This window comes from Solea solea, assembly GCF_958295425.1.
Source record: "Solea solea chromosome 4 unlocalized genomic scaffold, fSolSol10.1 SUPER_4_unloc_14, whole genome shotgun sequence".
Classification (NCBI taxonomy): domain Eukaryota; kingdom Metazoa; phylum Chordata; class Actinopteri; order Pleuronectiformes; family Soleidae; genus Solea; species Solea solea.
The window spans coordinates 82,501-100,559 of record NW_026704004.1 but is presented as its reverse complement, the minus strand read 5'-3'; the positions used below and the strand labels follow the sequence as shown (position 1 = coordinate 100,559).

Below are 18,059 nucleotides of genomic sequence, written 5' to 3'. Positions count from 1 at the left end.
TGTTTGTCTCTATCTGTGAGTGTGTGTGTGTGTGTGGCCCTGCGATGGACTGGCGAACTGTCCAGGGTGTACCCCGCCTATCGCCCGATGTAGCTGAGATTGGCACAGCACCGCCCGCGACCCTCTGGTGGAGGATAAAGCGGTGGATGATGACTGACTGACTGTCCGCTCAGTCTCTGGTACTAGGACTTGTCAGGCGCTAGGACCCGGAGGACACTGGGCTGCTCTTTGTCTCCACACTGAGAGCTCGCTCTCTCTCTCACTCACTCACACACACACACACACACACACACACCATCCTCCTCCTCCTCCTCCTCTTCCTCTTCTTCTTCCTCTTCAGCAGCCGTGTCTCTTCTCCTCTCTCTCTCTCTCTCTCTCTCTCTCCCTCTCTCTCCCTCTCTGGATGCTTCTCGGGAACCATCATGGCCGTGAATCTGGGGAAGAACAGACTGACTCTGCTCACCGCCTACCAGGACGTCATCGACGAAACCACCGACTCCGACTGGTGAGTTCTGCGGGGCCGAGGGCCGCGCTGCCCGGTCACTGCTGCTCTGAGTCACCGCTGCTCTTACTGACGACGATGTGTGGCTGTTAGGCGGTCTGTTCTTCATCTTCTTCATCACCCTACAATGAAATACACACGCACTCACACATACACACATTCCTGATTCAGCTCTTTGATGCTATGATGCAGCAAAAGTCAGACTGAGGGTCAAAAAACTGCAGGTCTGAATATGGACCAGGTCCTGGATCTGAGGCCTGGACCAAGTCCAGGAGCAGCTTTGTTTCTTCAGTTGTGTGACTCGTTTACTCTGAAGCAGCTGGAAACCATTTCAGGCTTTTATTCGCGTGTGTGTGTGCGCGTGCGTGTGTCTGCGTGTGAGAGAGAGCTCCTGTATCCCCAAAGAAGGGAAAATGGGAGAAGAGGGCGAGGTTGGGGGGAGGTGTGTTGTTGTTGTTGTTGCACAGAAAGGGACAGTTTGTGTTGTTTAATGTCCTGATCTGATCAGGGGTTCAGGTGTGAACAGTTCTGATGTGATCACATGTTCAGGTGTGAACAGTCCTGATCTGATCACATGTTCAGGTGTGAACAGTTCTGATGTGATCATGTGTGTTCAGATGTGAACAGTCCTGATGTGATCACATGTTCAGGTGTGAACAGTCCTGATGTGATCATGTGTGTTTAGGTGTGAACAGTCCCGATGTGATCATGTGTGTTCAGGTGTGAACAGTCCCGATGTGATCATGTGTGTTCAGGTGTGAACAGTCCTGATGTGATCATGTGTGTTCAGGTGTGAACAGTCCTGATGTGATCGTGTCTGTCAGGTGTGAACAGTCCTGATGTGATCATGTGTGTTCAGGTGTGAACAGTCCTGATGTGATCGTGTGTGTTCAGGTGTGAACAGTCCTGATGTGATCATGTGTGTTCAGGTGTGAACAGTCCTGATGTGATCGTGTGTGTTCAGGTGTGAACAGTCCTGATCTGATCACATGTTCAGGTGTGAACAGTCCTGATGTGATCACATGTTCAGGTGTGAACAGTCCTGATGTGATCACGTGTGTTCAGGTGTGAACAGTCCTGATGTGATCACATATTTAGGTGTGAACAGACCTGATGTGATCATGTGTGTTCAGGTGTGAACAGTCCTGATGTGATCACATGTTCAGGTGTGAACAGTCCTGATGTGATCATGTGTTCGGATGTGAACAGTCCTGATGTGATCATGTGTTCAGATGTGAACAGTCCTGATGTGATCACGTGTTCAGGTGTGAACAGTCCTGATCTGATCACATGTTCAGGTGTGAACAGTCCTGATGTGATCACATGTTCAGGTGTGAACAGTCCTGATCTGATCACATGTTCAGGTGTGAACAGTTCTGATGTGATCATGTGTGTTCAGATGTGAACAGTCCTGATGTGATCACATGTTCAGGTGTGAACAGTTCTGATGTGATCACATGTTCAGGTGTGAACAGTCCTGATGTGACCATATGTTCAGTTGTGAACAGTCCTGATGTGATCATGTGTGTTTAGGTGTGAACAGTCCCGATGTGATCATGTGTGTTCAGGTGTGAACAGTCCCGATGTGATCATGTGTGTTCAGGTGTGAACAGTCCTGATGTGATCGTGTGTGTTCAGGTGTGAACAGTCCTGATGTGATCGTGTGTTTAGGTGTGAACAGTCCTGATGTGATCGTGTGTGTTCAGGTGTGAACAGTCCTGATGTGATCACATGTTCAGGTGTGAACAGTCCTGATGTGATCGTGTGTGTTCAGGTGTGAACAGTCCTGATCTGATCACATGTTCAGGTGTGAACAGTCCTGATATGATCACATGTTCAGGTGTGAACAGTTCTGATGTGATCACATGTTCAGGTGTGAACAGTTCTGATGTGATCACATGTTCAGGTGTGAACAGTCCTGATGTGATCACGTGTGTGCAGGTGTGAACAGTCCTGATGTGATCACATGTTCAGGTGTGAACAGTCCTGATGTGATCGTGTGTGTTCAGGTGTGAACAGTCCTGATCTGATCACATGTTCAGGTGTGAACAGTCCTGATATGATCACATGTTCAGGTGTGAACAGTCCTGATGTGATCACGTGTGTGCAGGTGTGAACAGTCCTGATGTGATCACATGTTTAGGTGTGAACAGTCCTGATGTGATCATGTGTGTTCAGGTATGAACAGTCCTGATGTGATCATGTGTGTTCAGGTGTGAACAGTCCTGATGTGATCACATGTTCAGGTGTGAACAGTCCTGATGTGATCACGTGTGTTCAGGTGTGAACAGTCCTGATGTGATCACATGTTTAGGTGTGAACAGTCCTGATGTGATCACGTGTGTTCAGGTGTGAACAGTCCTGATGTGATCACATGTTCAGGTGTGAACAGTCCTGATCTGATCACATGTTCAGGTGTGAACAGTCCTGATGTGATCATGTGTGTTCAGGTGTGAACAGTCCTGATGTGATCACATGTTTAGGTGTGAACAGTCCTGATGTGATCATGTGTGTTCAGGTATGAACAGTCCTGATGTGATCATGTGTGTTCAGGTATGAACAGTCCTGATGTGATCACATGTTCAGGTGTGAACAGTCCTGATGTGATCGTGTGTGTTCAGGTGTGAACAATCCTGATCTGATCACATGTTCAGGTGTGAACAGTTCTGATGTGATCACATGTTCAGGTGTGAACAGTTCTGATGTGATCACATGTTCAGGTGGGAACAGTCCTGATCTGATCACATGTTCAGGTGTGAACAGTTCTGATGTGATCACATGTTCAGGTGTGAACAGTCCTGATGTGATCACGTGTGTTCAGGTGTGAACAGTCCTGATGTGATCACATGTTTAGGTGTTAACAGTTCTGAACGGGATACTTTTAATCTTGTTACATTTGAGTGAAAACGTGTTGTGTTTTTTTGCCGAGTCATGTTCCGTCTTTGACTCTGTGTACATTTTGTTTCTGAATGTCGTCTCACGTTTCTTCACTGAGCGTTTGTTCTGGTTCAGTTCAGGGTCCAAGGTCACTGCTGGGTTTGAACTGATGGATTATGGGATTGTTCTGTGAACTATGTGTTTACATCAACATTAATGATTCCTGTTACTGGGTGGCTTACTGTGTGTGTGTCTGTCTGTGTCAGTGTCTGTCTGTGTGTCTGTCATGATGACGGGAGTTGTAACCTGACACTTCATGTGTTCATCTCGTCACCTACACTGAATTGATCATTGTAGTCAAAGGTCAATTCTCAGTTGTTACTGTTCTGTGGCTAATGCTAAGCTAACTACTCTCCTGACACACAAGAGGGCGGGGCTTTGAAAATGTGAATTTATTTTATAATATGAGATAATATATAATTTATTTACTTTAATGAGTGAACATGCACGGAGGTGAAGGCTTTTTCCTGAAATGCATCATGGGAGTTGTATTTAAAGTGAAAAACCTCACATTCCTACGTTTACGTCTCAGTCATGAGGCGATGACATCAGTGCACCCAGGTCATGTGACTTTCTGTTGCTGTGAAAGCTGGACGTGATAATGATGACCTTGTTCTCTCCTACTGTCACGCTGACCTCAGCCGTCTTGTGATTTGTCGGTTTCCTGGCGACGCCTCCTTTTTCTCACTCCTCCTCTCCTGTTGTTAACCATGTGTTTCTCATCTCACTCACCTTCGTTTCCTCCGTAATTAAATCCACTTTGTGTCGGAGTTTGTGAATGAGGAGGAGAACTGTGATGAACCGGAATCTTCTCTTCATTCTACGCACTACACCTTTACATTACATGTCATTTAGCAGACGCTTTTATCCAAAGTGACTTACAATAAATGCATTTAAACATTTGGGTACAAATAAGAGCTACAAGTAAGAAAGAGCTTCAAGTAAGCCAAACTATAAAGTGCTAGTCATAAGATGCGATGTATAAGTTTTTTTGTTCTGTTTTTTTTGTCGTCATCGTCTTAGTCAAGGTAGAGTCGGAAGAAATGTGTTTTTAGTCGGCGGCGGAAGATGTGGAGGCTTTCCGCTGTCAGGATGTTGATGGGGAGCTCGTTCCACCATTTGGGAGCTAGGACAGTGAACAGTCTCGAGTTCTGCGAATGCCTCTGCGATCCTCTCAGTGAGTGCTGCAGACACATCACATGACCTCCAGCTGTTTATGTATGTGGTTCATGTTCTCTGCACTGGTCTGTCTTCTGTCACATATGTCATTATGTCACATGACACATACTGTATATCACATGTCACGTATGTCACATATGTCACATATGTCACGTATGTCCCATGTTACATATGTCACGTATGTCACGTATGTCACATGTTACATATGTCACGTATGTCACATGTTACGTATGTCACGTATGTCACATATGTTACATGTTACGTATGTCACATATGTCACGTATGTCACATACGTCACATGTTACGTATGTCACGCATGTCACATGTCACATACATCACATATGTCATGTATGTCACATGTTACGTATGTCACGTATGTTACGTATGTCACATATGTCACATGTTACGTATGTCACATACGTCACGTATGTCACATACGTCACGTATGTCACATACGTCACGTATGTCACATACGTCACGTATGTCACATACGTCACATACGTCACATGTCACACATGTCACGAATGTCACATGTTACTAGGGCTGTAATCAACCAAAGATATTCATGGTCGACTGAAGCCCTGAAATTTCGACTCAAAATAGACTAGTCGAGGGGGGGGGGGGGGGTCTGATGGCTCTGAAAGCGTTTTGCATCTTGTGCATCTGTGCAATAACATAGCGCATGATTTCCGAAAATATACTATATACTATACTATACTGTACTATACTGTACTATACTATGTTGGTATCAGCACCATATCAACTGTTGAGGAATATTTAGATTATTTGTCTCTGTGCATGTCCTCGCACAGAGTGACACTGAACATAGGAGCTCAGCTTCACGGCTGAGACACAAACACGTATGTTACATATGTCACGAATGTCACATGTATGTACTTGAGTACTCCTGTACTTGACAAGTAGGTACATGAGTAGTCCTGTACTTGACAAGTAGGTACATGAGTAGTCCTGTACTTGACGAGTATGTACTTGACGAGTATGTACTTGAGTAGTCCTGTACTTGACGAGTATGTACTTGAGTACTCCTGTACTTGGCGGGTGTGTACTTGAGTAGTCCTGTACTTGACGAGTGTGTACTTGAGTGCTCCTGTACTTGACGAGTATGTACTTGAGCACTCCTGTACTTGACGAGCATGTACTTGAGCACTCCTGTACTTGGCGAGTGTGTACTTGAGCGCTCCTGTACTTGACGAGTATGTACTTGAGCACTCCTGTACTTGACGAGTATGTACTTGAGCGCTCCTGTACTTGACAAGTATGTACTTGAGCGCTCCTGTACTTGGCGAGTGTGTACTTGACGAGTGTGTACTTGAGCAGTCCTGTACTTGGCGAGTGTGTACTTGACGAGTGTGTACTTGACGAGTGTGTACTTGAGCAGTCCTGTACTTGGCGAGTGTGTACTTGACGAGTGTGTACTTGAGCAGTCCTGTACTTGGCGAGTGTGTACTTGAGCACTCCTGTACTTGACGAGTATGTATTTGAGCAGTCCTGTACTTGAAGAGTATGTACTTGAGTGTCCTGTACTTGGCGAGTATGTTCTTGAGCGCTCCTGTACTTGGCGAGTATGTACTTGAGAACTCCTGTACTTGGTGAGTATGTACTTGAGCACTCCTGTACTTGGGGAGTATTTACTTGAGTACTCTTGACCAGTATGTAGTTGAGCACTCCTGTACTTGGCGAGTGTGTACTTGAGCGCTCCTGTACTTGACGAGTGTGTACTTGAGCAGTCCTGTACTTGGCGAGTGTGTACTTGAGCACTCCTGTACTTGGCGAGTGTGTACTTGAGCACTCCTGTACTTGACGAGTATGTATTTGAGCAGTCCTGTACTTGACAAGTATGTACTTGAGTGTCCTGTACTTGGCGAGTATGTACTTGAGTACTCTTGACCAGTATGTAGTTGCAAACTTGGATTACTTGCATTTTGAGAAACCATGGGCCGTTTCTCAATACTCAAGTAAGCAAGTATGTACTTGTTTACTTGGGAAGTATATACTTGAGAAGTACGCTGGGAGTATATACTTGCCAAGTACGGGAGTACACAAGTATGTGCTGTTTCTCAATACTCAAGTATGTAAGTATGTATGTATTGTTCTGCTGTTTGAATGGTGGCTGGCGCCAAGTGCTGCAGCCTCATTACCGCCACCTACAGTGTTGATAAATGAACATATGAAATACTTTTAATAAATGCATATATATGTTGTTATTATTTTTACATTTTAAATATTTAACTTCATTTATTAATTTATTTCTATTAAAATATACAATACAAATAATACAATGTGGAAAATAGATATATTACAGCATTGTAGAGTAGTACATATATATATATATATATATATATATATATATATGTGTACAAATATATACTACTCTACATATCTAATATTTACATATTATATTTAAATATAAATCTCGACTTTAATATAAATCTAACATTCAAAGTTAAAATAAATTAAACATTAATAATATACAAACCTTCAAACTGTCAGGTCAAAACATTTCCATTAAAAACAAAATAACACGTCAACAACAAATCTATGGATCACACCGAGCATCTAATGACAGCGACGTCTGAGCCAGCGGATCATTTCATCAGGACAGGCCGAGGTAACGCTGCTCTGTGCCGGGCACAGTGAGCGCCGAGCGTCCGCAGAGGCGGAGCTTATCACCTCCGACAAACGTCGCTGCCAAACTATAAATACGTCGTATCTTCATACACAAACCACATGTTTGAATTCTAAATGACTCATTTCTCGCCTCAAATGATGTTAAAACTCTGTTCCGGGACACAGAAAAATATTTATTTCAGATTTATATTACTATTATTTGCTGCTATGCTCCGCCGAAATGTATTCTGGGATACATGGCCATCGCAAGTACGCTTAAGTCACCTCCGATGCATACTTGGTAAAAATGGGCGGAGCGAGAACACTTCCGGGTTTGAGAACCGTCCTCGCTGTTCGCTTACTTGAGAATTGGAACAGAACTTGGACTACACGCAAGTACGCACAAGTATGGATATTTAGAAACGGCCATGGACTCCACACCAAGCCCACTTCCTGTCCCTGTTGTTTTCCCCGGTGAACCTATACATACACTCCAAAGACTCATTGGCCGTTTCTCAATATCCATACTTGTGCGTACTTGTGCGTACTTGTGTGTACTTGTGCGTACTCGCGTACTTGTGAAAACGTCATCAGCCTCAGTCCAAGTGCTGTTCCAATTCTCAAGTAAGCGAACAGCGAGGACGATTCTCAAACCCGGAAGTGTTCTCGCTCCGCCCATTTTTACCAAGTATGCATCGGCATTTTTTATTTTAACTTTGAATGTTAGATTTATATTAAAGTCGCACGGTCATTGTATCTGTATTTAAATATAATATGTAAATATTAGATATGTAGAGTAGTATATATTTGTACACGTCATATATATATATATACTACTCTACAATGCTGAAACAGATCTATTTTCCACATTGTATTATTTGGATTGTATATTTTAATAGAAATGAATTAATAAATGAAGTTAAATATTTAAAATGTAAAAATAATAACAACATATATATGCATTTATTAAAAGTATTTCCTATGTTCCTTTATCAACACTGTAGGCGGCGGTAATGAGGCTGCACCATTCAAACAGCAGAACAATACATACATACTTACATACTTAAGTATTGAGAAACAACCACATACTTGTGTACTCCCGTACTTGGCAAGTATATACTCCCAGCGTACTTCTCAAGTATATACTTCCCAAGTAAGCAAGTACATACTTGCTTACTTGAGTATTGAGAAACGGCCACTGTCCTTATTTCCTGTGAGTATTTTCCTGTTGAACTTTGACCTGATTTGTATTTTTGGTCTTTGGTTGATTAGTTTTCCTGGTTCAGATTCAGGGTTTGACTGTGAATGACTCTGGATTGTTCAGGTTTGGGTCTGATGGGGTGATTGTTCGATTCTTGTGTGTGACTCCATTTTTTGTGAGCTGAAGTATTCACATGAACAGTGGCTCCTCCCCCATCCACCATGAACTTCTGTGGCTCCTCCCCCATCCACCTTGAACTTCTGTGGCTCCTCCTCATGTTTTTAAATTATTTTATGATAATCCTTCGCATGGAGAAACTGAGACTGATTGTTTTGTTTTGTATTTGTGGACGGAGCCTCTGGGTGCTCCGGTTAACGCTGTGAAAGGATGAATGTGAAATCACGTGTTTTAATTCACTCGTCCTCTGACCTACTTCACATTCTGTGTCTGTGTGGGGGTGGGGGGGGTGGGTACTTTGGCACATCGCCACTCGTCCTCACATTCACACCAGAAATTAGGGAGAGAGAGAGAGAGAGAGAAAGAGTGAAAAAATGTACAGAACAATCACACTTAACCCACCCCAAATGGATATCTCCAAAAAACTACAAATCTTAGAACTGATCATAAAAGACCAACAAAACCCTCTAGATTTCCCTAGAACAGAAACAGAATTTCATGAAACAGCATTGTAGAACCTGATAATGTAATAAATCCCTGATAATGTAATAACCTCCCGTTAATGTAATACTTTATTACATTATTGGTCAAAAGTGTATTACATTATTGGGAAATGCACTTTATTACATTATCGGGAAGTTATTACATTATCAGGTTTTATTACATTTTCAATGGACTCAAGTGCAAAGTTTTATTACATTATCGGGGTTATTACATTATTGGGGATTTATTACATTATCAGGTTTTACAAGCATAAAAAAGCCTGTGGTGTTGACAGCATATTAAACCAAAAGATCAAATATGCAGACAGCCAATTCCACACAGCACTGTTGAAATGATTCAACATGAGTTGAGTGGGGGACATTGTCCCGACATCTGGAGCCAGGGACTAATAACGGCCATCTTCAAAAATGGACATAAATTAGACCCTAACAACTACAGAGGGATATGTGTCAGCAGCAATCTGGGGGAAGATGTTCTGCTCAATGATCAACAGCAGATTACAGCAATACCTCGCTGATCTCAATATCCTCTGACAGAGTCAAACTGGATTCATACACAACCATAGAACCACAAGCTACACACACACTTATAGAGAAACATTTAAATCAAAACAAATCAAAAATATTTTCTTGTTTTGTAGACTTTGAAAAAGCAACTGACTCAATCTGGCACGAGGGCGTCCTGCTCCAATTATTACAGCAAAACCTACGACATCATCAAAACTATGTACCGTAACAATAAGTGTGCAGTCAAAATCCAAGACAAAACAACAGACTTTTTGTCCCAGAACCGAGGAGTAATGCAAGGAAACAGTCTGAGACCAACACTTTTCAACATCTACATAAATCAACGAGCAAAAACATTAGCTGAGTCGTCAACATCCTGAACAACACACACATCAAATGTCTCTGGTATGCAGATGATCTAGTGCTGCTGTCCAACTCTGTACAACAGCTCCTAGACCTGAAGAGGGACTACAACAGCTCCTAGACCACCTTCAACAATTCTGTCAGTCAACAAAAAAAAAGTCAACCGGTCCCCCCCAAGAAAACTAAGATCATGATGTTTCAGACCTCAGTTCACGCTGAGCACACATACACATACACATACAATAACACAAACACAAACACAAACACATACACACAAACACATACACATACACATACACATACACATACAATAACACATACACATACAAAAACTAATACACATACACATACACATACACAAACACATACACATACACATACACATACACATACAATAACACATACAATAACACAAACACTTACACTTACACTTACACATACACATACAATAACACATACACATACAATAACACATACACATACAATAACACAAACACATACAATAACACAAACACATACATATACATATACACATACACATACACGTACAAAAACACATACACACAAACACATACACATACACATACCCAAACACATACACAAACACATACACATACACATACACATACACATACACATACACATACAATAACACAGACACAAACACATACAATAACACACACACATACACAAACACATACACACATACACATACACATACAATAACACATACAATAACACAAACACTTACACATACACATACACATACAATAACACATACACATACACATACACATACAATAACACAAACACATACACATACACATACACATACACATACACATACACATACACATACTTATCATCATCAAGATGGCGCCGCGGATGGTTGCCTCGGTGTGTTGGTGCGCGTTGTTTTGTCTTGTTTTGTGTTTTAACTCCGTTTTTTGCGATTATACCCGGAGCTCTTTCACCAGAGAAGAGCTCATGAACATCGGGGTAACAACACCAGCGGACTTATTTCCTACTTTTCTTCTCCCCACATTGGAAATTTTGGACATTATGGTCAAAGGTGTGCTCACCTTTGTTCACGCAGTGAAATGCCGGAGGAGAGGGAAACGGGCTGGTGCGCTTGTGCGTCTTCGCCAGCGCGGATTACGCACAGCGCTACCGGGTATATTTCTCTCTAATGTGCGTTCACTGGCCAATAAACTGGATGAATTACAACTGCTGTTGGGGAAAAACAGGGACTTCTACTCATCGGCTGTTTTGTGCTTCACGGAGACGTGGCTGTGTGGATTAATACCGGACTCTGCGCTGCAGCTGGCAGGCTTCCAACTCTACAGAGCGGACAGAGACACGGAACTTTCCGGCAAAACCAAAGGTGGAGGAATCTGTTTTTACATCAACAGCGGCTGGTGCAACGACGTGACAGTGATCCAGCAGCACTGTTCTCCTGACCTGGAATCTCTCATCATAAACTGCAAGCCTTTTTATTCACCCCGTGAGTTTGCTTCATTCATTCTGGTCGGTGTTTACATCCCACCGCACGCCAGCGTGCAGGAGGCACAGCGCATGCTCGCCGATCAGATACTGTGTGTGGAGCGGATCAACCCGGACTCTTTAGTTATTGTCCTAGGTGACTTTAACAAAGGAAACCTCAATCGCAAACTCCCCAAGTACAGACAGTTTATTAAATGCCCGACCAGAGAGGAGAACATTCTGGATCACTGTTACACCACAGTCAGGGATGCTTATCACGCCGTCCCCCGTGCTGCACTGGGACTCTCTGACCACGTCATGGTCCACCTGATTCCTGCTTACAGGCATAAACTAAAGCTCTGCAAACCTGTAGTGAGGACATCAAAGAAGTGGACCAGTGAGGCTGTGGAGGATCTCCAGGCGTGTTTGGACTCAACTGACTGGGATGTATTCAGGACTGCTACCAACAGTCTGGATGAGTACACAGAGGCTGTGACGTCATACATCAGCTTCTGTGAGGACTGCTGTGTTCCATCATGCACCAGGGTGAGTTACAACAACGACAAACCCTGGTTCACAGCCAAGCTCAGAAGGTTAAGGTTGGATAAGGAAGAGGCCTTCAGGAGTGGAGACAAAGACAGACTTAAAGAGGCAAAGTACAAGTTTAGCAAGGCGGTGAAAGAAACTAAACGACTGTACTCTGAGAAGCTCCAACACCAATTCTCAGCCAACGACTCTGCGTCTGTCTGGAAAGGGCTTAGGCAAATCACCAACTACAAGCCTAAAGCCCCCCACTCCTTTAACGACCAACGCCTAGCCAACGACCTGAACGAGTTCTACTGCCGCTTTGAAAGACAGAGGGACAGTCCTGCAACCATCCCCCACAACACCTCCCAACACCCCCAGCTCCAGTGTTTCACCTCCACCTCCCCCACCTCAGTGTTGACTCTTTCCATCCACGAGAGGGACGTCAACAAACTCTTCAGGAAACAGAATCCCAGGAAAGCAGCTGGTCCGGATTCTGTCTCCCCATCCAGCTTGAAGCACTGCGCTGATCAGCTGTCTCCAGTGTTCACAGACATTTTCAACACCTCATTGGAGACATGTCACGTGCCAGCCTGCTTCAAGACCTCGACAATAATCCCTGTTCCCAAAAAGCCAAGGACCACAGGACTTAATGACTACAGACCCGTCGCCCTGACCTCTGTGGTTATGAAGTCCTTTGAGCGTCTTGTGCTTTCACACCTGAAAGCCATCACCAACCCACTCCTGGACCCACTGCAGTTTGCCTACAGAGCCAACAGGTCTGTAGACGATGCAATTAATCTGGCCCTCCACCACATCCTCCAGCACCTGGACTCTGCAGGAACCTACGCCAGGATCCTGTTTGTGGATTTCAGCTCTGCCTTCAACACCATCATCCCGGCTCTGCTCCAGGAGAAGCTCTCCCAGCTGAGCGTGCCTGACTCCATCTGCAGGTGGATCACTGACTTCCTGTCTGACAGGAAGCAGCATGTGAAGCTGGGAAAACATGTCTCCGACTCACAGGTCATCAGCACCGGATCCCCCCAGGGCTGCGTTCTTTCTCCTCTGCTCTTCTCCCTGTACACAAACAGCTGCACCTCCAGTCACCAGTCCGTCAAACTCCTGAAGTTCGCGGACGACACCAGTCTCATCGGACTCATCTCTGATGGTGACGAGTCCGCCTACAGGTGGGAGGTTGACCAGCTGGTCACATGGTGCAACCGAAACAACCTAGAGCTCAACGCTCTCAAGACAGTGGAGATGGTTGTGGACTTCAGGAAGAACTCAGCCTCACCTGCACCCATCAACCTCTGTGACTCCACAATTGTCACTGTGGATTCCTTTCGCTTCCTGGGAACTATCATCTCCCAGGACCTCAAGTGGGAGCTGAACATCAGCTCTCTCATCAAAAAAGCCCAGCAGAGGATGTACTTCCTGCGGCAGCTGAAGAAATTCAACCTGCCAAAGACAATGATGGTGCACTTCTACTCCTCCATCATTGAGTCCATCCTCACCTCCTCCATCACCATCTGGTACGCTGCTGCCACGGCCAAAGGACAAGGGCAGACTGCAGCGTGTCATTCAGTCTGCAGAGAAGGTGATTGGCTGCAATCTTCCATCTCTCCAGGACCTGTTCGCCTCCAGAACTCTGAGGCGTGCAGGAAAGATTATGGCTGATCCCGCCCACCCCGCACAGAAACTTTTTGAGTCACTCCCCTCTGGCAGGAGGCTGCGGTCCATCAGGACCAGAACCTCACGCCACAAGAACAGTTTTTTCCTGTCTGCTACTAGCCTTATCAACAAGGCCCGGAGACCCCCCCTGACACTCTGACTCCTCACACTCCTCCTCTGCCTCTACATGTCACATTATCATTACATCCTTTTTATGCGTTACATTAACGTCATTACTGTGAACTTTTGCACCTGGTGAATATTTCACTGTTACTCACTTACTGCACAGCTGTACTGCTATTTACTGTGCTCTTTTACTGTGCTCTTTTTCATCTTTTTTAAAAAAAAAAACAAACAAAAAACATTTACATACTATGTATATATACGTATACTTGTTTCACTTAACTTTTTTTTAAAAATGTTGTATGCTTGTTACGCACCAATGACACCAGAACAAATTCCTTGTATGTGCAAATCATACTTGGCAATAAAGCTCTTCTGATTCTGATACACATACACATACACATACACTTACACAAACACATACACACAAACACATATGCACACACAAACACAAACACATACACATACACATACACATACACATACAATAACACATACACATACAATAACACAAACACATACACATACACAAACACATACACATACGATACCACATACACATACACATACAATAACACAAACACAAATACATACACATACACATACACATACACAAACACATACAATAACACAAACACATACACAAACACATACACATACACATACACATACACATACACATACAATAACACAAACACATACACATACACATACACATACAATAACACAAACACATACAATAACACAAACACATACACATACACATACAATAACACAAACACATACACATACACATACAATAACACAAACACATACAATAACACAAACACATACACATACACATACACATACAATAACACAAACACATACACATACACTTACACAAACACATACACGTACAACAACACATACACATACACATACACATACACATACAATAACACAAACACAAACACATACACATACACAAACACATACACTTACACATACAATAACACAAACACTTACACAAACACATACACATACAATGACACATACACATACACATACACATACACATACACATACAATAACACAAACACAAATACATACACATACACATACAATGACACATACACATACACATACAATAACACACACACACATACACAAACACATACAATAACACAAACACAAACACAAACACATACACATACACATACAATAACACAAACACATACAATAACACAAACACAGACACATACACATACAATAACACAAACACATACACATACACATACAATAACACAAACACAAACACAAACACATACACATACAATAACACAAACACATACAATAACACAAACACAGACACATACACATACAAAAACACATACACTTACACAAACACATACACATACACGTACAACAACACATACACATACACATACACATACAATAACACAAACACATACACAAACACATACACTTACACATACACATACAATAACACAAACACTTACACAAACACATACACATACAATGACACATACACATACAATAACACAAACACAAATACATACACATACACATACAATAACACACACACATACACAAACACATACACATACAATAACACAAACACAAACACATACAATAACACAAACACATACACATACACATACACATACACATACACATACACATACAATAACACAAACACATACACATACAATAACACAAACACTTACACAAACACATACAATAACACAAACACAGACACATACACATACACATACAATAACACAAACACAAACACAAACACATACACTTACACAAACACATACACATACACGTACAACAACACATACACATACACATACAATAACACAAACACATACACAAACACATATACTTACACATACACATACAATAACACAAACACTTACACATACACATACACATACACATACAATAACACAAACATATACGAAAATCAACTAAAATTAATATTCCAATCCCAATCTGGCTCAAAATTTTTAAAACAGTTATCCAACCAATTGCATTATATGGCAGTGAAATATGGGGTCCATTAACAAACCAAGCCTTTTAAAATTGGGACAAACATCAAATTGAAACCTTCCACACTGAATTCTGCAAATACATTCTTAGAGTCCAGAGAAAAAGACTAAATCATGCATGCAGAGCTGAACTGGACCTGCTCCTGCTCCTTATTGACATCCAGAAAAGAGCTATATCATTCTATAAACACCTCCAAACCAGTGACCCCGCCTCATACCACCAACAACCCTCCCCTGCCTCAAAACACCCCCCAAAATATCTGGCCCAATCAAATGATCAGCAAACAAAAGGACAATGATATCACCTACTGGGAAAAGTCAAGAAAAACTCACAGCAAACTAGAATGTTACTTTGCATTAAACCGTGAATACACATGAGAACAATATCTGACCACAGTTAAAGAGCCCAGACTGAGGAAGACCCTGACCCCATACAGGACCGACACAGACAGACCTGGCAACCAAGAGAGGACAGACAGACGTGCACTTCTTCTACACTGCCACACATACAAAGACCTGACAGACTCGTTTTTCCCCAAAATCTGCATCAATTTGAAAACATCCCAGACGAAGCAGCATTACAGTTTGTCCTGCGAGAGAAAAGGACATGCACCATGAAGCACAACATGTGTCTAACTGCTGAGACTGAGGGACAGAAGAGAGAGACTGACACTCTGACTCCTCACACTCCTCCTCTGCCTCTACATGTCACATTATCATTACATCCTTTTTATGCGTTACATTAACGTCATTACTGTGAACTTTTGCACCTGGTGAATATTTCACTGTTACTCACTTACTGCACAGCTGTACTGCTATTTACTGTGCTCTTTTACTGTGCTCTTTTTCATCTTTTTAAAAAAAAAAAACAAACAAAAAACATTTACATACTATGTATATATACGTATACTTGTTTCACTTAACTTTTTTTTAAAAATGTTGTATGCTTGTTACGCACCAATGACACCAGAACAAATTCCTTGTATGTGCAAATCATACTTGGCAATAAAGCTCTTCTGATTCTGATACACATACACATACACATACACTTACACAAACACATACACACAAACACATATGCACACACAAACACAAACACATACACATACACATACACATACAATAACACATACACATACAATAACACAAACACATACACATACACAAACACATACACATACGATACCACATACACATACACATACAATAACACAAACACAAATACATACACATACACATACACATACACAAACACATACAATAACACAAACACATACACAAACACATACACATACACATACACATACACATACACATACAATAACACAAACACATACACATACACATACACATACAATAACACAAACACATACAATAACACAAACACATACACATACAATAACACAAACACATACACATACACATACAATAACACAAACACATACAATAACACAAACACATACACATACACATACACATACAATAACACAAACACATACACATACACTTACACAAACACATACACGTACAACAACACATACACATACACATACACATACACATACACATACAATAACACAAACACAAACACATACACATACACAAACACATACACTTACACATACAATAACACAAACACTTACACAAACACATACACATACACATACACATACAATGACACATACACATACACATACACATACACATACAATAACACAAACACAAATACATACACATACACATACAATGACACATACACATACACATACAATAACACACACACACATACACAAACACATACAATAACACAAACACAAACACAAACACATACACATACACATACAATAACACAAACACATACAATAACACAAACACAGACACATACACATACAATAACACAAACACATACACATACACATACAATAACACAAACACAAACACAAACACATACACATACAATAACACAAACACATACAATAACACAAACACAGACACATACACATACAAAAACACATACACTTACACAAACACATACACATACACGTACAACAACACATACACATACACATACACATACACATACAATAACACAAACACATACACAAACACATACACTTACACATACACATACAATAACACAAACACTTACACAAACACATACACATACAATGACACATACACATACAATAACACAAACACAA

General features: G+C 41.8%; 1 protein-coding gene across 6 annotated transcripts in view; it reads left to right on the top strand.

The window, feature by feature from the left end:
- The first annotated feature begins 271 nt into the window (after window positions 1-271).
- dbn1 (drebrin 1) overlaps window positions 272-18,059 on the top strand; it is a 30,154-nt gene continuing 12,366 nt past the window's right edge. For 3 of the 6 annotated variants that reach the window (XM_058622087.1, XM_058622088.1, XM_058622083.1), the window contains exon 1: window positions 273-505. In XM_058622087.1, coding sequence (XP_058478070.1) covers window positions 423-505 — 83 coding nt within the window. In that variant the 5' untranslated portion in view covers window positions 273-422. Of the gene's footprint in view, window positions 506-18,059 lie in introns of all 6 variants that reach the window. The other 3 variants (XM_058622085.1, XM_058622086.1, XM_058622084.1) reach the window with 2 other exon arrangements.